The sequence below is a fragment of the Cavia porcellus genome, unplaced genomic scaffold (assembly GCF_034190915.1).
Source record: "Cavia porcellus strain 051 isolate PalLab524CR breed Dunkin Hartley unplaced genomic scaffold, mCavPor4.1 scaffold_23, whole genome shotgun sequence".
NCBI lineage: Eukaryota > Metazoa > Chordata > Mammalia > Rodentia > Caviidae > Cavia > Cavia porcellus.
Genome location: NW_026947506.1, coordinates 44,750,402 through 44,766,312, shown reverse-complemented (window position 1 = coordinate 44,766,312; position 15,911 = coordinate 44,750,402). Strand labels below are relative to the sequence as shown.

The following is a 15,911-nucleotide window of genomic DNA, read 5'->3' as shown; positions in this document are numbered from 1 at the left end:
GTGTCTGGATGTCCCCAAAGCCTCATGCAGCATGGGGGCAGATTTCTAGTGTCTGTGGCTGATCCATGGTCCAGTGCTGGAATTAAGAGTATGAGTGCCTCCCTCCCCTGGGGCAGGGAGCCTGCACATGATATAAGGAGGGGAAGAGGCTCGCTCTCTGGCTCCTCTCCTTTTGCTCTTTTTTGATGTCTTCTGCTTCCTTGAACTGTTGCCTCTGTACCCTGAGCATGGACTGAAACCTCCACAAACCACAAGCTAAACAAACCTTTCCTTCCTTCATTTTGGACCTCAGGTATTTTGTCCCAGCAATGAGGGAAAACTAACTAAGATATCAATAAAAGGTAGGTGTCTGGAGCAAAGTAGCCTGAGGCCATGTGTGGCTCTGGGAACAAGCTGACCAGAGGCTGAGCCTGGCACTGGAGTCCTTGATTTCTCTCTCCCACTTCTGAGCATCTATGGTAGGGTGAGGGCTGGGACCAGCACATTTCAGTCTCTTCCAAGATTCATGGACCTCTTGGATGGTGACTGAGGTGGTGCTGGGGGCCACTCAGTCCTGAGTAAAGACCCAAGAAGGGGACACACTGGGAATCGCTCCTGTTGGCAGCTGTCACAAGATAAGTTTGGATTCAGTTCAAAATGGGCAGCCAAACTCCTGAAATATTGGGGTCACTTAGGTGTGATCTGCGCAAAACATCTACTTTTTAAAAAGTCTAGTCCACATGATGGAAAGCAAGTAAAGCAGCTAAATCCTAAGCCAGTGCAAAACTGTAGACGTTACAGGAGAGCAACAGGTTAAATGCCAGGTTCCATACAGGATGCCAGGCAACTGGTGCAGAACTGGGCCAGGAGGAGTCAGCGGGAAGCCTGGCCTGCTGTCTTCGTGGACCAGGCCTGTCCCGGATCCTCAGGAAACCCTACTGCTGAAGATGGGAGGTGCATGTACCAGGACCCCACAACAGCTCAGCACTGCTTGGAAACACACAGAGTGTTTACCAGGGAAGAGCACAGAGCACTCTGTCGGTTGAGGTAGATGCACTTTTGATGCAACCTAAGTGTCTGGAGCTCTAGGGAAACCCAAGGAGGGCTCTGTCATTGTCCTCTCTGACCCTGCGGAGGTGGCACAGAGGGTCCCAGGCGAAAAGCTGGCAGCCGTCTCACACAGGGAACAGAGCTGCCTCCCAGTGGGGCTGGTGTCAGGGGGGCAAAGGACAGATCCTGCTTAATTCTTTTTGTCATCTCACCTTCCTCCTCTTTCAAAGGACCACATGGATGGAGCTGATTTACGGGGCTTCCCAGTGACAAACTTTGCATCCTAGGCAGAGCTCGGATTTCCCAGATTTGCAGCCAGAGGTCCTTTCCGACTAAAGTCACCCTGACAGTCTGCTGGGCATCACTGAAGGTGGCTTGGCCTGAACACTGTCCCTGATACTAGGAGCCCTTCTCCATGGATGCCCCTGGGTGGTCCAAATCCCGCAGCCCCTGCCCTGCCCCCACACAGGTGTCCTACCATGTCATACAAGAAGTGAGTGACCCAGTACGTCCTGTAGCCAAGACCACTTATATGCTGCAACCTCTTGGCTCCGGTCACCCTGTCCCTCACCACATGGCTCCCAACAGATGCAGACAGGATGGAGAATCCCAGCACAATGCACAGGGCCACGCCGCACTGCCGGATGCTCTCCAGGCTGCGGGAGAAGAACAGTATGTCATCAGGTGGAACAAAAGAACCCAGCACCCTCTCCACTGTGACAGCCAGGGATGCTGACCCGGAGCCCTGGAAATCTCGGGAGACCTGGACCTTTGTTCAGAGTTTGGGGCCAACATTACGGAGCAGCACAGAGCCGGGCATGGCTACATCTCCCTATCTGAGTCCACCCTGGAGGTGCAGCTCAATGCCTATCTAAGAGGACAGCATTTCTGCAACAGGAGCAGCGACAAACCACGGACTCTGCCCAGGACAAGGAGAACTGGTCACGGCAACCCCTGCCAGGGAGGGCACTGGTGACAGATCCAACTGCTCTGGCCCTGTGCCAGCCACGGTGACTCTGACCACAGCCAGGCTGTAGTCACATACACCCCTGTTCTCCTGCCAGGGCTTTTAACTGCAGCATTAGTAACACCTTTCCAACCTGGCAAGTGCCACCTGGTCTCTTGTCCACCCTGTCTTTAGGGACATTGGATACAAATGGTCTTGTTGGCATCTGATAGAACAAAACCATTCCCCATAAACCATGCTCCAAGCTGCATCTTCTTTTCCAAGGCTTCTGGTCTTATTATATTTGTCAGCTGGCTGCTGCTGAGACCCAGGCGGCTGTCAGAGACAATTAGAGGCAGAGACCCAGAAAGCAGAGCATGAAGGGCAGGGACCCTTCTTTCCTGCTACAGTAATGACTGGAAGACAGAATGCCCATGAAGCATGCTGCAGCCAGACATGGTGGTGCATGCCTGTAATCCTAACTTTCTGGGAGGCTGAGGCAGGAAGATAGCAAGATTGAGCCCAGCCTGGGCAACTTGGTAAGACCCTACCAAGGCTTTGTGTTCATTACTAATATTATGTTCCTACCTGGGTAAGAAGGATATAAATAACACTTTCATTATCAGTGCATTGCTTAATGGTCTACTGACAGTATGATCCAGAAAGCAGATGGGGAATGGTAGAAGCTGGGCAGGGTGCTGCTGTACCTTACCATGAAACAGTGGAAAGTGACACTGCCCTCCACAGGGACAGCGAGGAAAGTGTCCCACAGTCAACATCAGGGGCACCACCCTATCTCCCTGTGCATACCCCGAGTCTGTGTCAATGGATAAACTGTCCTGGAAGGTGCCTGGGGTGCACGTCTGCAGGACAGCATGTGCCCAGCATGCACCAGGCTGTGGGCGCCACCCCCAGCACCACAGGCACACACACAAACAGCCCAGAAGCTGCCCAGGCCCAAGTCCTTCAGGGAACACTCTGCCTCAGGATAATCTCTACTTAGAATCATAGCTGCTCAGTGTCTCCATCCATTCGGAGCTCATGGACACATCTCCTTCTATTAATCGCATTCTTTCCACCTCAAGGAAATGTCCAAGCCAGGTGTCACTGACCTCATAGACCTCCCCTGAGAAAAGCAGATGAGGCAGCAAACCCGCTCTGAGTGACCCAAAGACCTCCAGCCCGGTCCCCACCCCAGCGGCAGCCACAGTGTCAGTCTTTCCACTCACATCTGGTCCTCATTCAGCAAGGCTCCTCCGTATGGGTGGCTGTACAGCGTTATTGCTGTGAAGAGAAAATTGAAGCTTAAGCCTCTGCGGCCCACGAGTCACCCCCCAACACTGCTGCCCATGGATCCCCTGCACCCTGCTCCTGCATCTTTTACTGAGGCCCCAGGCCCCCAGCAGCAGCCAAGGCTAAATCCCATCTTGCAATTCAGCCAGGTCCTGCTGGGGTTTTCACTGTGGCTGCCATGGCCAAAAGGAACCAGGGGACCACAAACGCAGCCAAGGTCATGCATGCCCAGTATGCGTGTTATAGGACAGGTGCTGTGCTCACATGTTGCAGGTATGGTCCATCCCTGTAAAACCCCCAGGGCCCCAGGGTATTTTATAAGGAAAAAACAGACTTAGGAGATAAAGTATGCCAGGGTATCATTTAGTAACAACCAGGTCAATATTTGATTTGCCTCGGTGAAGCCAAGACTAGGTAGGAAAAGTGGACCATTTCCTTTGGCCAATTTTGTTTCAGTTGTTTTGCTTTGTTTTGTTCAAATGCTGGCAGCCAATGAGGAGAAACAGCCACCAAGTCATCAACTAAAAGGGTTTCATTACAAAGGCTGCTTATAATGGCACCCAGCATGGCGTCCCTTCCTCAGCAAGCTGGGGCGATGCTGCATCAAGAACTCTGTAACTACAGTCAGGCGAGTTGTGTTTCCTCCCGCACACCCTGGGAACCAGGAGAGCAATTAGGTTTCTCTCTCTCATTGGTTGCTTCAAACATTTGGAGCTGAGCACTTGTCCCAGTGGCAGCACGTCAGACCCCATCCTTGCTCATTTCGTGCTGCACCCCATGCCTTCTTCCTCTCCTGTGCACTCACCTTTAATTCATCTGTGGTTTGCACTTCCTTATGAAGGCGCAAGGTGTAACATAAATAAATCAAAAGGCAGTCTTGGAACACATCTCAGGTCCCCAAAGTCCCCGCAGTCCAGCCCACAGTTGCCCCGATAGCCGCTCAGCTGCAGCCTGCCTGGCCCTCCCGGCCCAGCCACAGCTGAGGCCACTCTTTCTGTTCAGACAGAAAGAACAGTGGGAGGTATCTGCTCAGCGAGTCTCTGCTTCAGTTTTGCAGAACAATTTCTGTGATTATAAATTGATATTGTCCAGATATCCTGCTCCTGGCTCCCAGCGTGCGGGCCTAATACCTGCTGTGTGGTTTCCTGGATGGTGGACTTCACTTCCACATCCATCACAGACTGAACTGCTCAAGGTTGACGCTTGCCTGTCAGGACCCAGAACACCCACCGGCTTTCTTCTCTTTGTCTTTCACTGAACATGACTTACAGCCTTGCTCCTCAGAGCACCTGCCACCCACTATGTGTCCTAACTAAAATGCTGATTCCCAGGCAGCTAGCACCTCACCTGACCAGCAGCCTGGCCTGGACCACTCAGCTGTGCCAAAGCCAACTGACCATGGGCCATGCTCAGAAGCACCCAGCTGGGTGGGACAGGTGTCCCTGCAGGTGATGACACAGCCAGGCTATCCCTGCAATGCCATGTGCTACTCCAGGGGCTGCGTGTCACCAGAAGAACCCAGAAGCCTGTGGCCAGCTGAGAGCATGTGATCTGGTAGCTGGGGTACCTTTGGAACGTAGAATACTGGAATGTTCAACACAGAAGCACAGCCACAATGGCAAAAACAAAGAGAAGGAACAAATGGCTGAAACATCGAATGTCACAGGAAGGAAAGTTGGTCTGTGTTGCTTCGGAAGAGAAACTATTTGGAGGCGGGGCCCAAATACATCAGGTATCTTTATTTATAAGCTGTGCTTGTAACTGCAGTGTTTTCTTAAATCCTATGGCTTAGGTTCCATAAACAAGCAAAGCTCAGGAGGTGCTGGGAACCCAGTGTCTACAGCCTGTCAGCCAGAAGTGCAGGGGGTTGCGACCCCTTGGGTAATTGCTGGCCTCTGAGGTCTCAATGGGGAGCATGCCTTTCGGTTTAACCAGCATCACTGAGCAGAGTGCTAGCTGCATGACAGGGTTCAGCATCCAGTGCTGCCTTCTCCCCAGAAGAACACAGTTCCCATCCTCTAACCTTACTTTTGGAGCTGCCTTCTGATCTCACCTCTTCCCTCTGAGACATTATGCAGTGTGATTTCGGGGGCCTGCGCTAACTCCCATTGACTGATGGCACAGTTGAAGGACAACTTCATGCAGCCAAAATGTGGGGTTGGCCACAGGTCTCCTGCAACTCTCTGTGCCCCATGTCCTCAGCTCTCCTGGGTCTTCCCAAGCCTCTCTTGGTGATCACAGATCCATCCTAGGCAGCTCGCCCCATATTCTGCCTGCAGAAGTCCTCCTCTTCCAGTTCTTCCACCATGAACATCTCTGTGGTCCTCCAGTAGCACAGACTCAAAAGGGAAGGACCCCTCACCTTCCCACCCTGCACCACGCCACACATCCCAGGAGTTCCCAAGTTCTGCACACTCATCTCACCTCCTCGCACACTGGCAATGCTCCCAGATGGCCCTGGCTCAAATCACCTCTAGCTCATCTCTCTTGATGCCCACCATCCCTCACAGCAGCCCAGGAAATTTCCAAAAAGGAGGAGAAACACAAATGGACCCTTTGTATTCTTTCCTAGATACAGATGCCCTCTGCAATAAAATCTCAAGATCTCATATTTCTCTCTTCTCCCATGGGCCGCTGAGAACCCAGAGACCATCATTTCCTGAGCTTTCACTATAGGCATCCATCCCCTCTGCAGGCCTCTGGATGCCTCTGAAGTCCTTGTCTGGAATCACAGCTCCTCTGCTGTGTTTCTGTTTCCTGCCTTATTGTGGTCCATTTGATGAACAGGAAGTTTACAGACACTATTCCCAGTGCACAGTGGTCTCACTGATGAATTCTCAGCTTTATGACAGTGGAAAGGAGAGAGCTCAGTAGTGGTCATGCTTCAGAATTCAAAGTGTAGGCCCTCCCTGGAGAGCGGTGTGTGATGGGATGCTTTCTCTGGGTGCTGGGCAAGGGCAGCGATTGCTGCAGTCCTGGTCAGCCCAGTCTCAGGGTACCATGATGCCAGGGTACACGGACCAGGTCACTGCATTACACACATTTCCCACTTGAAACATTTCCAACTCACGTTGAGTTTAAAGGACACAACTCTGTCATTTATTCACAGAACCTCTGCATTTAAGGCATGTACAGTGATGATGTAATTAGACAAATGTTGTGAAGTGATTATCAATGAACACACCCACCACCTCTCTTGTGCTGCTGGGGAGGATGCAAATTAGTCCAGCCTTTATTGGAAACAGCACAGAGGTGACTCAAAAGATTGGTAACAGAACCACCATAGCACTGAAGGATTGATGGGATCATAATCAAAAGAAAGAAAATCATTATTTTAAAGATATTTGTACCATCACATCTATGGGAGCAGGTCACAACAGCCAAGATGTGTACACACTGAGAGATGAACAGAGACACTGTGAAGGGTTTACATGTCATTATACACACAAATAGACACCTCTGCTTATGTGTGTATATGTAACATATTTAATGTGTCATTCATCCATTTAAATAAATGTGTATAAATATACACATACATTCATGAGTACATATGTATATGCACTTCCTGAATCCATTCATCCATGGGTACACACACAGTGGAATATTATTCAGCCTTTAAGAAAATGAACTGCTACTTTTCATGACATCAGGGATGGGACAATGACACTGTGCCCACCAAAACAAGCCAAGAGGCACAGAGGCAAATGACTCACAATCTCACCTGTATGTGAAACTTCAAACAGTCAAGGTGGTAGCAATGGAGAAAGAAGGTGTTTACCAGGGGCAGGTGCTAACTAGGTGGTCCACAGGCAGACACAGACAAAGAACAGCAACTTTTAGGTAAGAGACAGATCTGAGCTCTGAGACCAAGTGTTCCAGACTGCTGCTAATAACACTGTATGTTTGAAATCCAGTGAAATAAGCTCTTTAGTGTTCTTATCGTACATGCACACAAAAAAGATGAATTACACTGGCACAGGGACAGCACAGAAGGGAAGGGAGAGGTATTTCTCAGATTGAGGCCTCACTTGTGTGCAGAGAAAAGGGGCTGGTGTCCAAAAGTACGCAGTCAGCTCTCCTTCATCATAGTGTCCACACCTGATGCTTCTACCATGAATCAAAGTCATGCAGGAAGACATGCACTGTAAGTTAGGAAGCGTGGCCTAGTTGGAGGAGGTGTTTATTGGCCCCAGAAGGGTGGATGCTTATCCCTGACTCTTCCCTTCTCTCTCTGTTGCCCAGTTGCCAAGCGATAAGCAGATTTCTCCTCCTCTGTACCTTTCCATCATGATGTTTCTGCCTTGGAAACAACTTACCACTGACTGAACTCATGGAAAACATAAGCAAAAGCAAACCTTTCCTCCTCTAAACTGTGGGTGATGGGCATTAAGTCCCAGCAACAGGCAAGAGATTAATATTGCAGTTTAGGGATTATGAAAGTATGTGGGTGGCTTAGGAAGTTTCTCATCGCTGGGGCAAAACACCTGACACCTGAAATTAAAGGAGGAAAGGTTTATTCTAACTCACAGTTAGTACCACTGGCTGGCTGTGAGGGAGGCTAACACGGCAGAGGAGAAACAGACTATGGCAGGGCAGTCAGGAGGCAGCAGCAGCAGCCTCCCTTTCCTTTTTGTCCCATCCTGGACACAAACCCTTTCGGTGGCTCCATCAGAACCAGGGTGGGGTTTCCATCACCTGCCATTAACACCTAGATCTATGTTAAATAACTTAGTTATCCACACATTTAACCCTAATATCACACACCCGTGACCCAAACACCTCCCTAAAATCCTACCTATGAGTACATAAGGCTTTGGGGGAACAGCTTGCCATGACAAGAGGAAACAGACACATGCCTCAGTTATACATAACCGCCATGGCACTTTCACGCAAGGGACCTGAGCAGTGTGCATTCTACTGTCTGCAGAGGTGGGGGTTCTGGGAACCCATCCTGGACAGACCCGCAGGGATGACTCTGCACAAATAATCTTGTGGCCCTGTATCCCCTGTGCCATTTAGGACATTAGGCTATTGGTATAAATTCACATTCTGTCACCCCAGGGTTACTATGGCTACCTTAGCAGAGGCACCTCAAGCACATGTATCTGAAGAACCTTCCAGAGTCTGATGGCTGTGATGAACTGGGGTTCACACCTGCAGATGCCCTCAGTCTGTTTTCCTACAGGCAGGTCACATACCTCTTCAGCACAGGCTTCTGGTTTTGCAAAGGGCAGAGCCATACAGGGGAAGGAAAGCAAGGCTGGAGAGCAGACGACTCTGCCCTGCTCCTTGTGCAAGGAAAACCTGCGAATGCTTCCAGAGAGCTCCACAGTGCACTGCAAAGGGCTGTGGCTGCATCCTCCCCTGACCAGGCTGCACCAGGATCTTGTCTTATGTTTAACTGAGATAGCCATGGCTGGAAGATTAAAAACAGTGCTCTAACCCATGTTTTCGCTGTCCTAACTCTGCTGTTATGCATTTATTGCCCTCCTGGGCAGCACATTTCCTGGATTTCTGTTGCCGCTTCAGAGTTTTAATCTAGGAGGCAAGGGTACATCTGGTCTCACATCTCAGGGCAGAATGATTGCCTGCTCTGGTGGTGAGGAACTCCCAATGAACCAGCTCCAATTCCAGGTGTTTTTATAACGTGTGTCTCGCTCTAATCTGATGGTGAGATGCCGTGCTGGAGACACTTTCACAATATCCACGCATCCCTTTGTGAGGCAGCTGGTGCTCTTCTATAATGATAGATTCTTACAAAAGATAAGGCTCCTCTGAGGAGCACTCCAGGCCTGGCGCACACTCAAGGCAAAAATGGGAGCTGAAGAAAAGGCAGGTTTCCTGACAGCTGCAGAGCCTCATCTGTGCCTCGCCCAGCAAATCACTCATCACCAGGCAAAGGCTCTGCACACCAGGCACTGCTTCAGGGCCCCGTGGGGTCCACTGTACACGCGGCACAGAGCAGAAACCCTCAGTGGCAGCAGGGACAGCTGAGAGCAGCCTGTCTATGCTAAGGGAGGAGCTGCAGGGACCCCATGCAGGCTACTGCCATCACTGAGGCACTGGCAATGTCCAGCACTGCTCAAACAGTCAGGGGAAGCCAGGCGAGGTGCTGCATGCCTGGAACCCTAGCACTAGGGAGGCGGAGGCAGGAAGATGACAGCAACTTCATGACTTGGTGAGACCGTGTCTCAAAATTTTAAAAATGAAAAAGGGTTATGGGATGTGACTCAGAGGAAAGGCCCTGGATCTATTATTCCAGTACCACACAAATAAACAAAAGGAAGCAGAAGGAGCAGGAGAAGGAAGAGGAGGAGGAGGAGGAGGAAAAAGAGGAAGAGGAGGAATAGAAGGGGGAAAGGAAGGGGGAGAAGCAGGAGGAGAATCCTGGATGCCTGTACCATAAGGAGATGTGAGCACTGGAGATAGGCAGGCTTATTGGATGTGAGCATTCCATAGTGTGTACAGCTATTGAAACATTGTATGCGTTATGGCCTCTATCTAGATGTCCCCGAAAACCTCACAGGGTCATAGATTGGGCTGTTTGGAGGTGTGTGTGTGGAGCTGGGATTAAGGGTGTGTGATAATTAACCTGGGTCACCACAGTTCTGGGTGTGGATATCAGCAGCCCCACCCCAGGTACAGGTGGCACCAATCAACGGGCTGGCAGCCTCGAAGGAACAGAAAGGAGTGGAGAGAAGGCAGGTGGCTGCTGCTGCTGCTGCTTGCTACCTTCTGCCTGCCAGGCTATGAACCCTTTCTCCTCTGTGATGCCCCCTGCCATGCCACCCTGCTTGGAGCCAGCTGACTGTAGACTGAAACCTCTACAGACTCTGAACCAAAACACTGTAAAACTTTCCACCTTTAACTTGTGAGTGTCAAGTATTTTGGCCTAGCAATGAGAAAATAACTAAGATAATACCAATAAATACACATAATTTTTATGTTATTATGAATCAATTTAAAAATAAATCTACAATGACCATGACTCAGATAAAACTTCTCAGTATTCTTCTGTTTTCACAACTGAACTAAGAAATTCTCTTTTAAAGATATAGCGAAAGAGACAGAGCCTTGGCCTATAGGGTTTACAATCAAAGGGCACCCACTAAGCAGGACCTGGCGCCATTTCCAAAGCTGAGATGAGCAGCCCAGCTTCCAGGAGACAGCGGGGTGCCCGAGAGGACAGAGGCATGGGGTGCTCTGAACTCGTTCTCCTCTGAGTGGTAGGAATCTGGGCACCAGACAGTAACTGGATTCATCAAAGGTCAAGCAGAGATGAGATCCCTCCTCCTGCCCACCCCCTCAGCACTGGACAGGCACCTGCTCATGGTGCCAGTGCATGGACAGAACCATGAACAAGCACTGCGCAGGGCACAGCTGGAGTCACCCTGGAGGGAGAGGGGCTCGGGCATCTCTGAGGGACAGGGCGAGTCTGAGGGTGAACTAGGCCCACCCTGTGCCCAAGGAGTCCAGGTACCCAGGCTGCCTGCTGGCCACGGAGCAGTGTTGGCTGCGAGAGGGGAGCACACTTAGGGGAACACTGGAGGTGCCGAGTGAGCCCCTCGTTTTCTCGGGAGGCTGTGTCTGCAACAGGAAACCACTGCATTGGTTGTGGGGCATAGCTGGGGTTCACACACCTTACCTCTTTTCCTTCCCCTCCCCTTCCTTCCTGCCCTCTTTCTCCAGCTTAAGAGACCCTTGCCATGCACAAAAACTCTCTCTCCCTCTTTTCTAGTGTCTGTCTTGCCCTTGGTTCTTTAAATTATTTATACTTTGGGTTTCTCATAGCAGAGAACTTATCGGATAGCTAAGCTTCTGTGATTTATTTCACTTCACAGTACAGTCTTCAGGTGCGAGCATCTTCCTACAGCTGACTCAGGTGCGCCTTCTTTGTGGTAGAGGAGCATCTCATCCTGTGTAACTGCCATGGGTCTTTTTTATCTTGCAGTCTCACTTATGGTGACCTTAGATGTTTCAGCATCTGCACTGGTTTCCTAGCACCAGCTCTGCAGAACTACACATCCTTAAAAATCAAATTAATGTGGCTTTTATTGGTGCTAAAACATCCTATGTTGGAAAAAGTAGATAAAAGTTGGGGTTACTTAAGTAACTGATCTGTGTGTGCACTATCTCAAAACTAAGGATTAATGAGTGAAGGGAGAACAAAAAGACATGGGGGATCAGGCAGTTCCTGAAGTGTCTGGGTCCCCCTGGATCCCAGAGCATGTTTGACCCCTCTCACACAGCTCGTCACACCACCCTGGATTAACACTGTGACACTTCCAGACTGCAGTCCTTCTGGGAGACAGCAGCTTGTGGCCTGCTCACATGCTGGGGACCTGGTCTATGTGACTTCTCCTGGGATGGGACCTGCTGTGGACAAGGTGTACCCAAGGGGCTACAGGAGGGGTCAGGCAGGAGAGGAAGCTGAGGCAGAGGAGTGTCCCAGGCACCAATCTAAGGCCAGATGAGCAGAACAAAAGGTACACCACCAATTTTCTGAATCTTCCCTTAGTCTACTTTGTGGGACCCCAGGAGAAGCACTGAGATGCTTGGGGGTCCACACTGCAAGGCCGCTTCACTGAGGTGAATGGTTTCCATGACTGAGGAATGAAGTCCATCATCAGTGCCCACACAGTACCCTACTTAAGTGACAGCAGTACTCTGAGGGGACCTTGGGCCAGGATCTTAGAGGATAGGGCCCATGACAGATAGACAGAGCTCTCTAACCTCCTGGCATCACTCCCCAGGTATGCAGAAATGACATTTCAAAACGTAGCTGGTGGGCACATGTGAGTCATTTTTCTGGATTATTCTTGTCACTTAAATCCTGGCTTCTCTGTGGATGACTTAGCTCACAGCAATGTGTAACTATATAAAATCAGTTTTGTCACTTAGTATTCTCATTATGGTGACATCTGCAATGGTTTCTAGACTTGGTGCATTTGTCATTTGTAAAAACACACATCTGTGCTTTTGTCCCGTACCCATTATGACAGCAAGACACTTAACACATCCACAATTCCACTCATCACTGTAGGCTCATTACTCTTATATAATTTGTAACTCTGGAAAAAATAACACCCAGATGTCTGCAGGCATCCACTTCAAAAGGAAAGATTTGCCTTAACTTCAACACGTATGGAAAAGTTTGCTCTCATAATTAATTCACCCCGACTCGTGGTGACAGGAGAAGAGTAGAAATGTTAACGCAGCCAGACAACACTAAGAGAAAATGTGAACTACTCACACTAAAGGTTAATTTTGGAGGCCTTTCCATTGCTTACTCCTTAATCTCTCCTGGAAAAGATGTGTTTTTTTTTTTTTTTCCCAGAATATGAAAATGAATAAATCACTCTCACTGAGAAATAAAAGCCAATGATAAACAGGCCTTAAAATATAAAAGAGGGTAAAGAATAAAAACAAATTGTGATCCAGTCCTAACCAATCAGAAGTAATCACTGTTTGCCTTCATGTTAATTAGTTCCTTCAGAATTTTCTGCACGCATGCACTGCCCTTGGATACACTATCACTAGTGTTTTACACTGTGTACTTTAACTTCATTCAGGGGGCACCCTTGACCTATTAGTTTTTGACGCATGGGAGACAGACGTATAATGTGCTTTCCTAGCCAATGCCCATGCAAGCTCTTTACCCAGTGGACTCTCTCTTTCTGTGTCCTTGTGCTCACATCCCAGATGGCTGGCTCTACATATCCTGTTTTACTAAGAGCACATCTACAGCATGTTTTTAATTTACCTTCCACCTGAAGGCATCCCTGTGGCTAGTATACTGTGTTGGCAGCATCTTCAGTGGGAAGGGAATGAGATGTGTACCTTTTTTTTCCCCAAATTCCACAGATGGCATTCTGTCAGCCCTTGGTGTCTGTGTTGGTAAGTAAAACCAACAACAAAAACTCACACAACAAAAGCCAGCTTTGCCAAGATGGAATAACCCCATTCTGCTCATCCCTGGAATGCTATTGGTTTTGTACACTGATTTTGTATCCTGCTACCTTGCTGAGTTTGCTCATTAGTTCTGGGAGACTTCTGAACATCTGGGGCCTTGTATGTAAGCATCATACAAGCATCGGGACAGCCAGCTCGGTTCCTGCCTTTCTGCCACCTGTCTCCTGTGTTTCTTCCTCTTGTCTGACGGCTCTGGCTAATGTTTCCTGTACTATACTGAACAGGAGCGGGGACAGGGGACATTTTTGTCTTGTTTCTTATCTTAGGGGAAACCAATCAGGTTTTCCTTATGTAATATGATGCTAGCAGTAGGTTTTCCATAAATGGCTCTGATTAGATGAGGAAAGGTCCTCCTCTACCCTTTTACCTCAAGTCTTTTATCGTGAACGGATGATGGATTTTCCAAAGGCTCTTTTCTGTACCTGTTGAGAAGATCATGTGATTTTTTTTTGCTTGCTTTTGTTTATATGATGTGTTACGTTTATTGATTTGCATATTTTAAACCATCTGGCCATACACAAACAGAAGTTTGAACCTAGATTCAAATACCTTACCATGGACTAAAGTAAAATCAAAGTGGATCAAAGACCTACATATTAAAACAGAAGCAGTGAATACGCTAGAAGGTAAAACAGCTAAAACTCTTGCAGACATAGGCCTAGGCGTGGCCTTCCTGAACAAAACTCCAATTGCATAAGCAATACCATCAAGAATGAACGAACAGGGCCAGGTCAAATTAAAAAGCCTCTGCACAGCAAATGAAACAACCAACAGAGTGAAGAGACAACTTACATAACGGGAGTATATTTTTCCAGCTATTCCTCAGACAGAGGAATAATGTCTAGAGTACGTAAAGAACTCAAAAAGGATAAGACTGCTTCAAAACAAAAGATCCACTCAAAAATGGGCAACTGAAAAGAGCAGCCGCTTCTCAGCAGCGGAGATGCAGGAATCTGTACGGAGATGCCGCAAAAGGCGAAAGTCAGAAATTCCATCCAACAGTACTCTTCCCTTTCTAGGTATCATCTCAAAAGAGATAAAGGCACGGTATTGCAGTGATTCATGCATACCCACATTTACAGCAGCACAATTCATAATAACTGAGTCTTGGAAAAGGCCTCCGTGTCCATCCACAGATGAATGGGTAAAGGAAATGCAGTATTTACTCACTGTAGAGTACAACTCTGCCACAAAGAAGGACAAACCTTCAGTCATTTGCAGGAAGATGGATGCAGCCCGAGAGGATGACAAGTGACATCAATCAAATACACAAGCTTAAATATCACCAGGTCTGGCTTACGTGAAGACCCAATGCATGCATGATTTTAAAAGGAAAACAAAAGATTCATAATTGGAAACTGGGAGGGAGAGATTTTGCACATGGGAAGGAAACCTAGAGATGAAATGGGGGGAGGAGGAGGGGGAATGGGACACAGGAAGAACTAAGAGGTGACCCATACGTGCAGCAGCTCCCCACTGCAGGTGTGATCACTGTGAGCTGGAAACACACTGACACTGAGTACCAAGGAAAATGCCCTCCTCCCCCAACCCTAACACAGCAGGGAAACTCATACAGGGCCAGCTGGGGCCCTGGGGCCCAGAGGACAGGGCTGTGAGTCTGCCATTTCTTTAGGTCCCAGGCAAGGCAGTGCAGGAGGCTCTGACTTAGAACACCACCACCAGGCACAGACAGGAGAGGCTGCCAGAGAACCCAGAAGTGGCCCGCCCCTCCCCTCCAGGAAGCCTCAGGCAGGAGCTCCTGCTTTGGTCCCTCTCTGAACCTCTCTGGAACTCCAGCCTGACACAGAGGGGGGGGGGTTGCTGTGGTTCTCCCCAGGGGCAGGGAGGGGGTGACAGGGAGATCTTTGCCTCCACCCCAGGAGAATCAATCAGAACCACTGAGGCAGAGCAGAGAGACAGGCCACCACGGCCTCCCGCAACCCCCTCTCAGGCCAGAAGGGGTCTCAGGAAGCTGAGCTCTGGGCCACCAGTCCACAGCCAGAGTCTGGCTCCACTGCGGCCTCCCATCCCAGGGTCAGCGGGCCTGCATGGCACTGAACGTCCACCCCTAACTGGCTCTGAGGAGAGCCAAGGTCTCAGGAGCCAGCAGGGTCCCAAGCCTCAAGAACTCCTCATTCAGCATCTCTGTTCTACTGTCCAAAGATCATCTTCTGTACTGGGGCTCAACCCATCTCCTTCTGACCTGGCATTCACTCTTGGACAGTTTATCTGGTTTCTCGAAAGTGATGCAGGATGATACCATGCACAGCGGTGCTGCATTCACTTCCTTCTGGCCCACTTCACCTCCGGCCCATCACAGAGCACACATGGACCCTCTCAATCCTCCCTGGGGCTCACAGCACCCTGGAGCTGCAGGTCCCAGGGGATTCAGAAAGAAAAGTATTCCAGAGGCACCGAGTTAGCACTGAAAGAGACCGCAGGCCAGGGGAATACAAAACCGAGCCCAGGCACTACCTATATTCAACTGATTTCTTTTAACAAAGGCATTCAGATCACACTTTGGGAAAAGGAAAATCTCTTCAATAAATGGTGCTGGAGAAGCTGTTTATTCCCATGCTGAAAAAAGAAACTCAATTCCTATCCCTCCACATGCACAAAAATCAACTCAAGGTGACTGGGAAATTTAAAGGTAAGGCCTAAAGTACGAAGC

At 49.2% G+C, this 15,911-nt stretch overlaps 1 protein-coding gene across 1 annotated transcript in view; it reads right to left on the bottom strand.

Moving 5' to 3' along the window:
• Window positions 1–15,911, bottom strand: part of Abca13 (ATP binding cassette subfamily A member 13) — a 312,721-nt gene that overhangs the window by 72,167 nt on the left and 224,643 nt on the right. Inside the window, 2 exon segments of the mRNA XM_063233618.1 lie at window positions 1,508–1,685; window positions 3,205–3,259. Coding sequence (XP_063089688.1) covers window positions 1,508–1,685; window positions 3,205–3,259 — 233 coding nt within the window.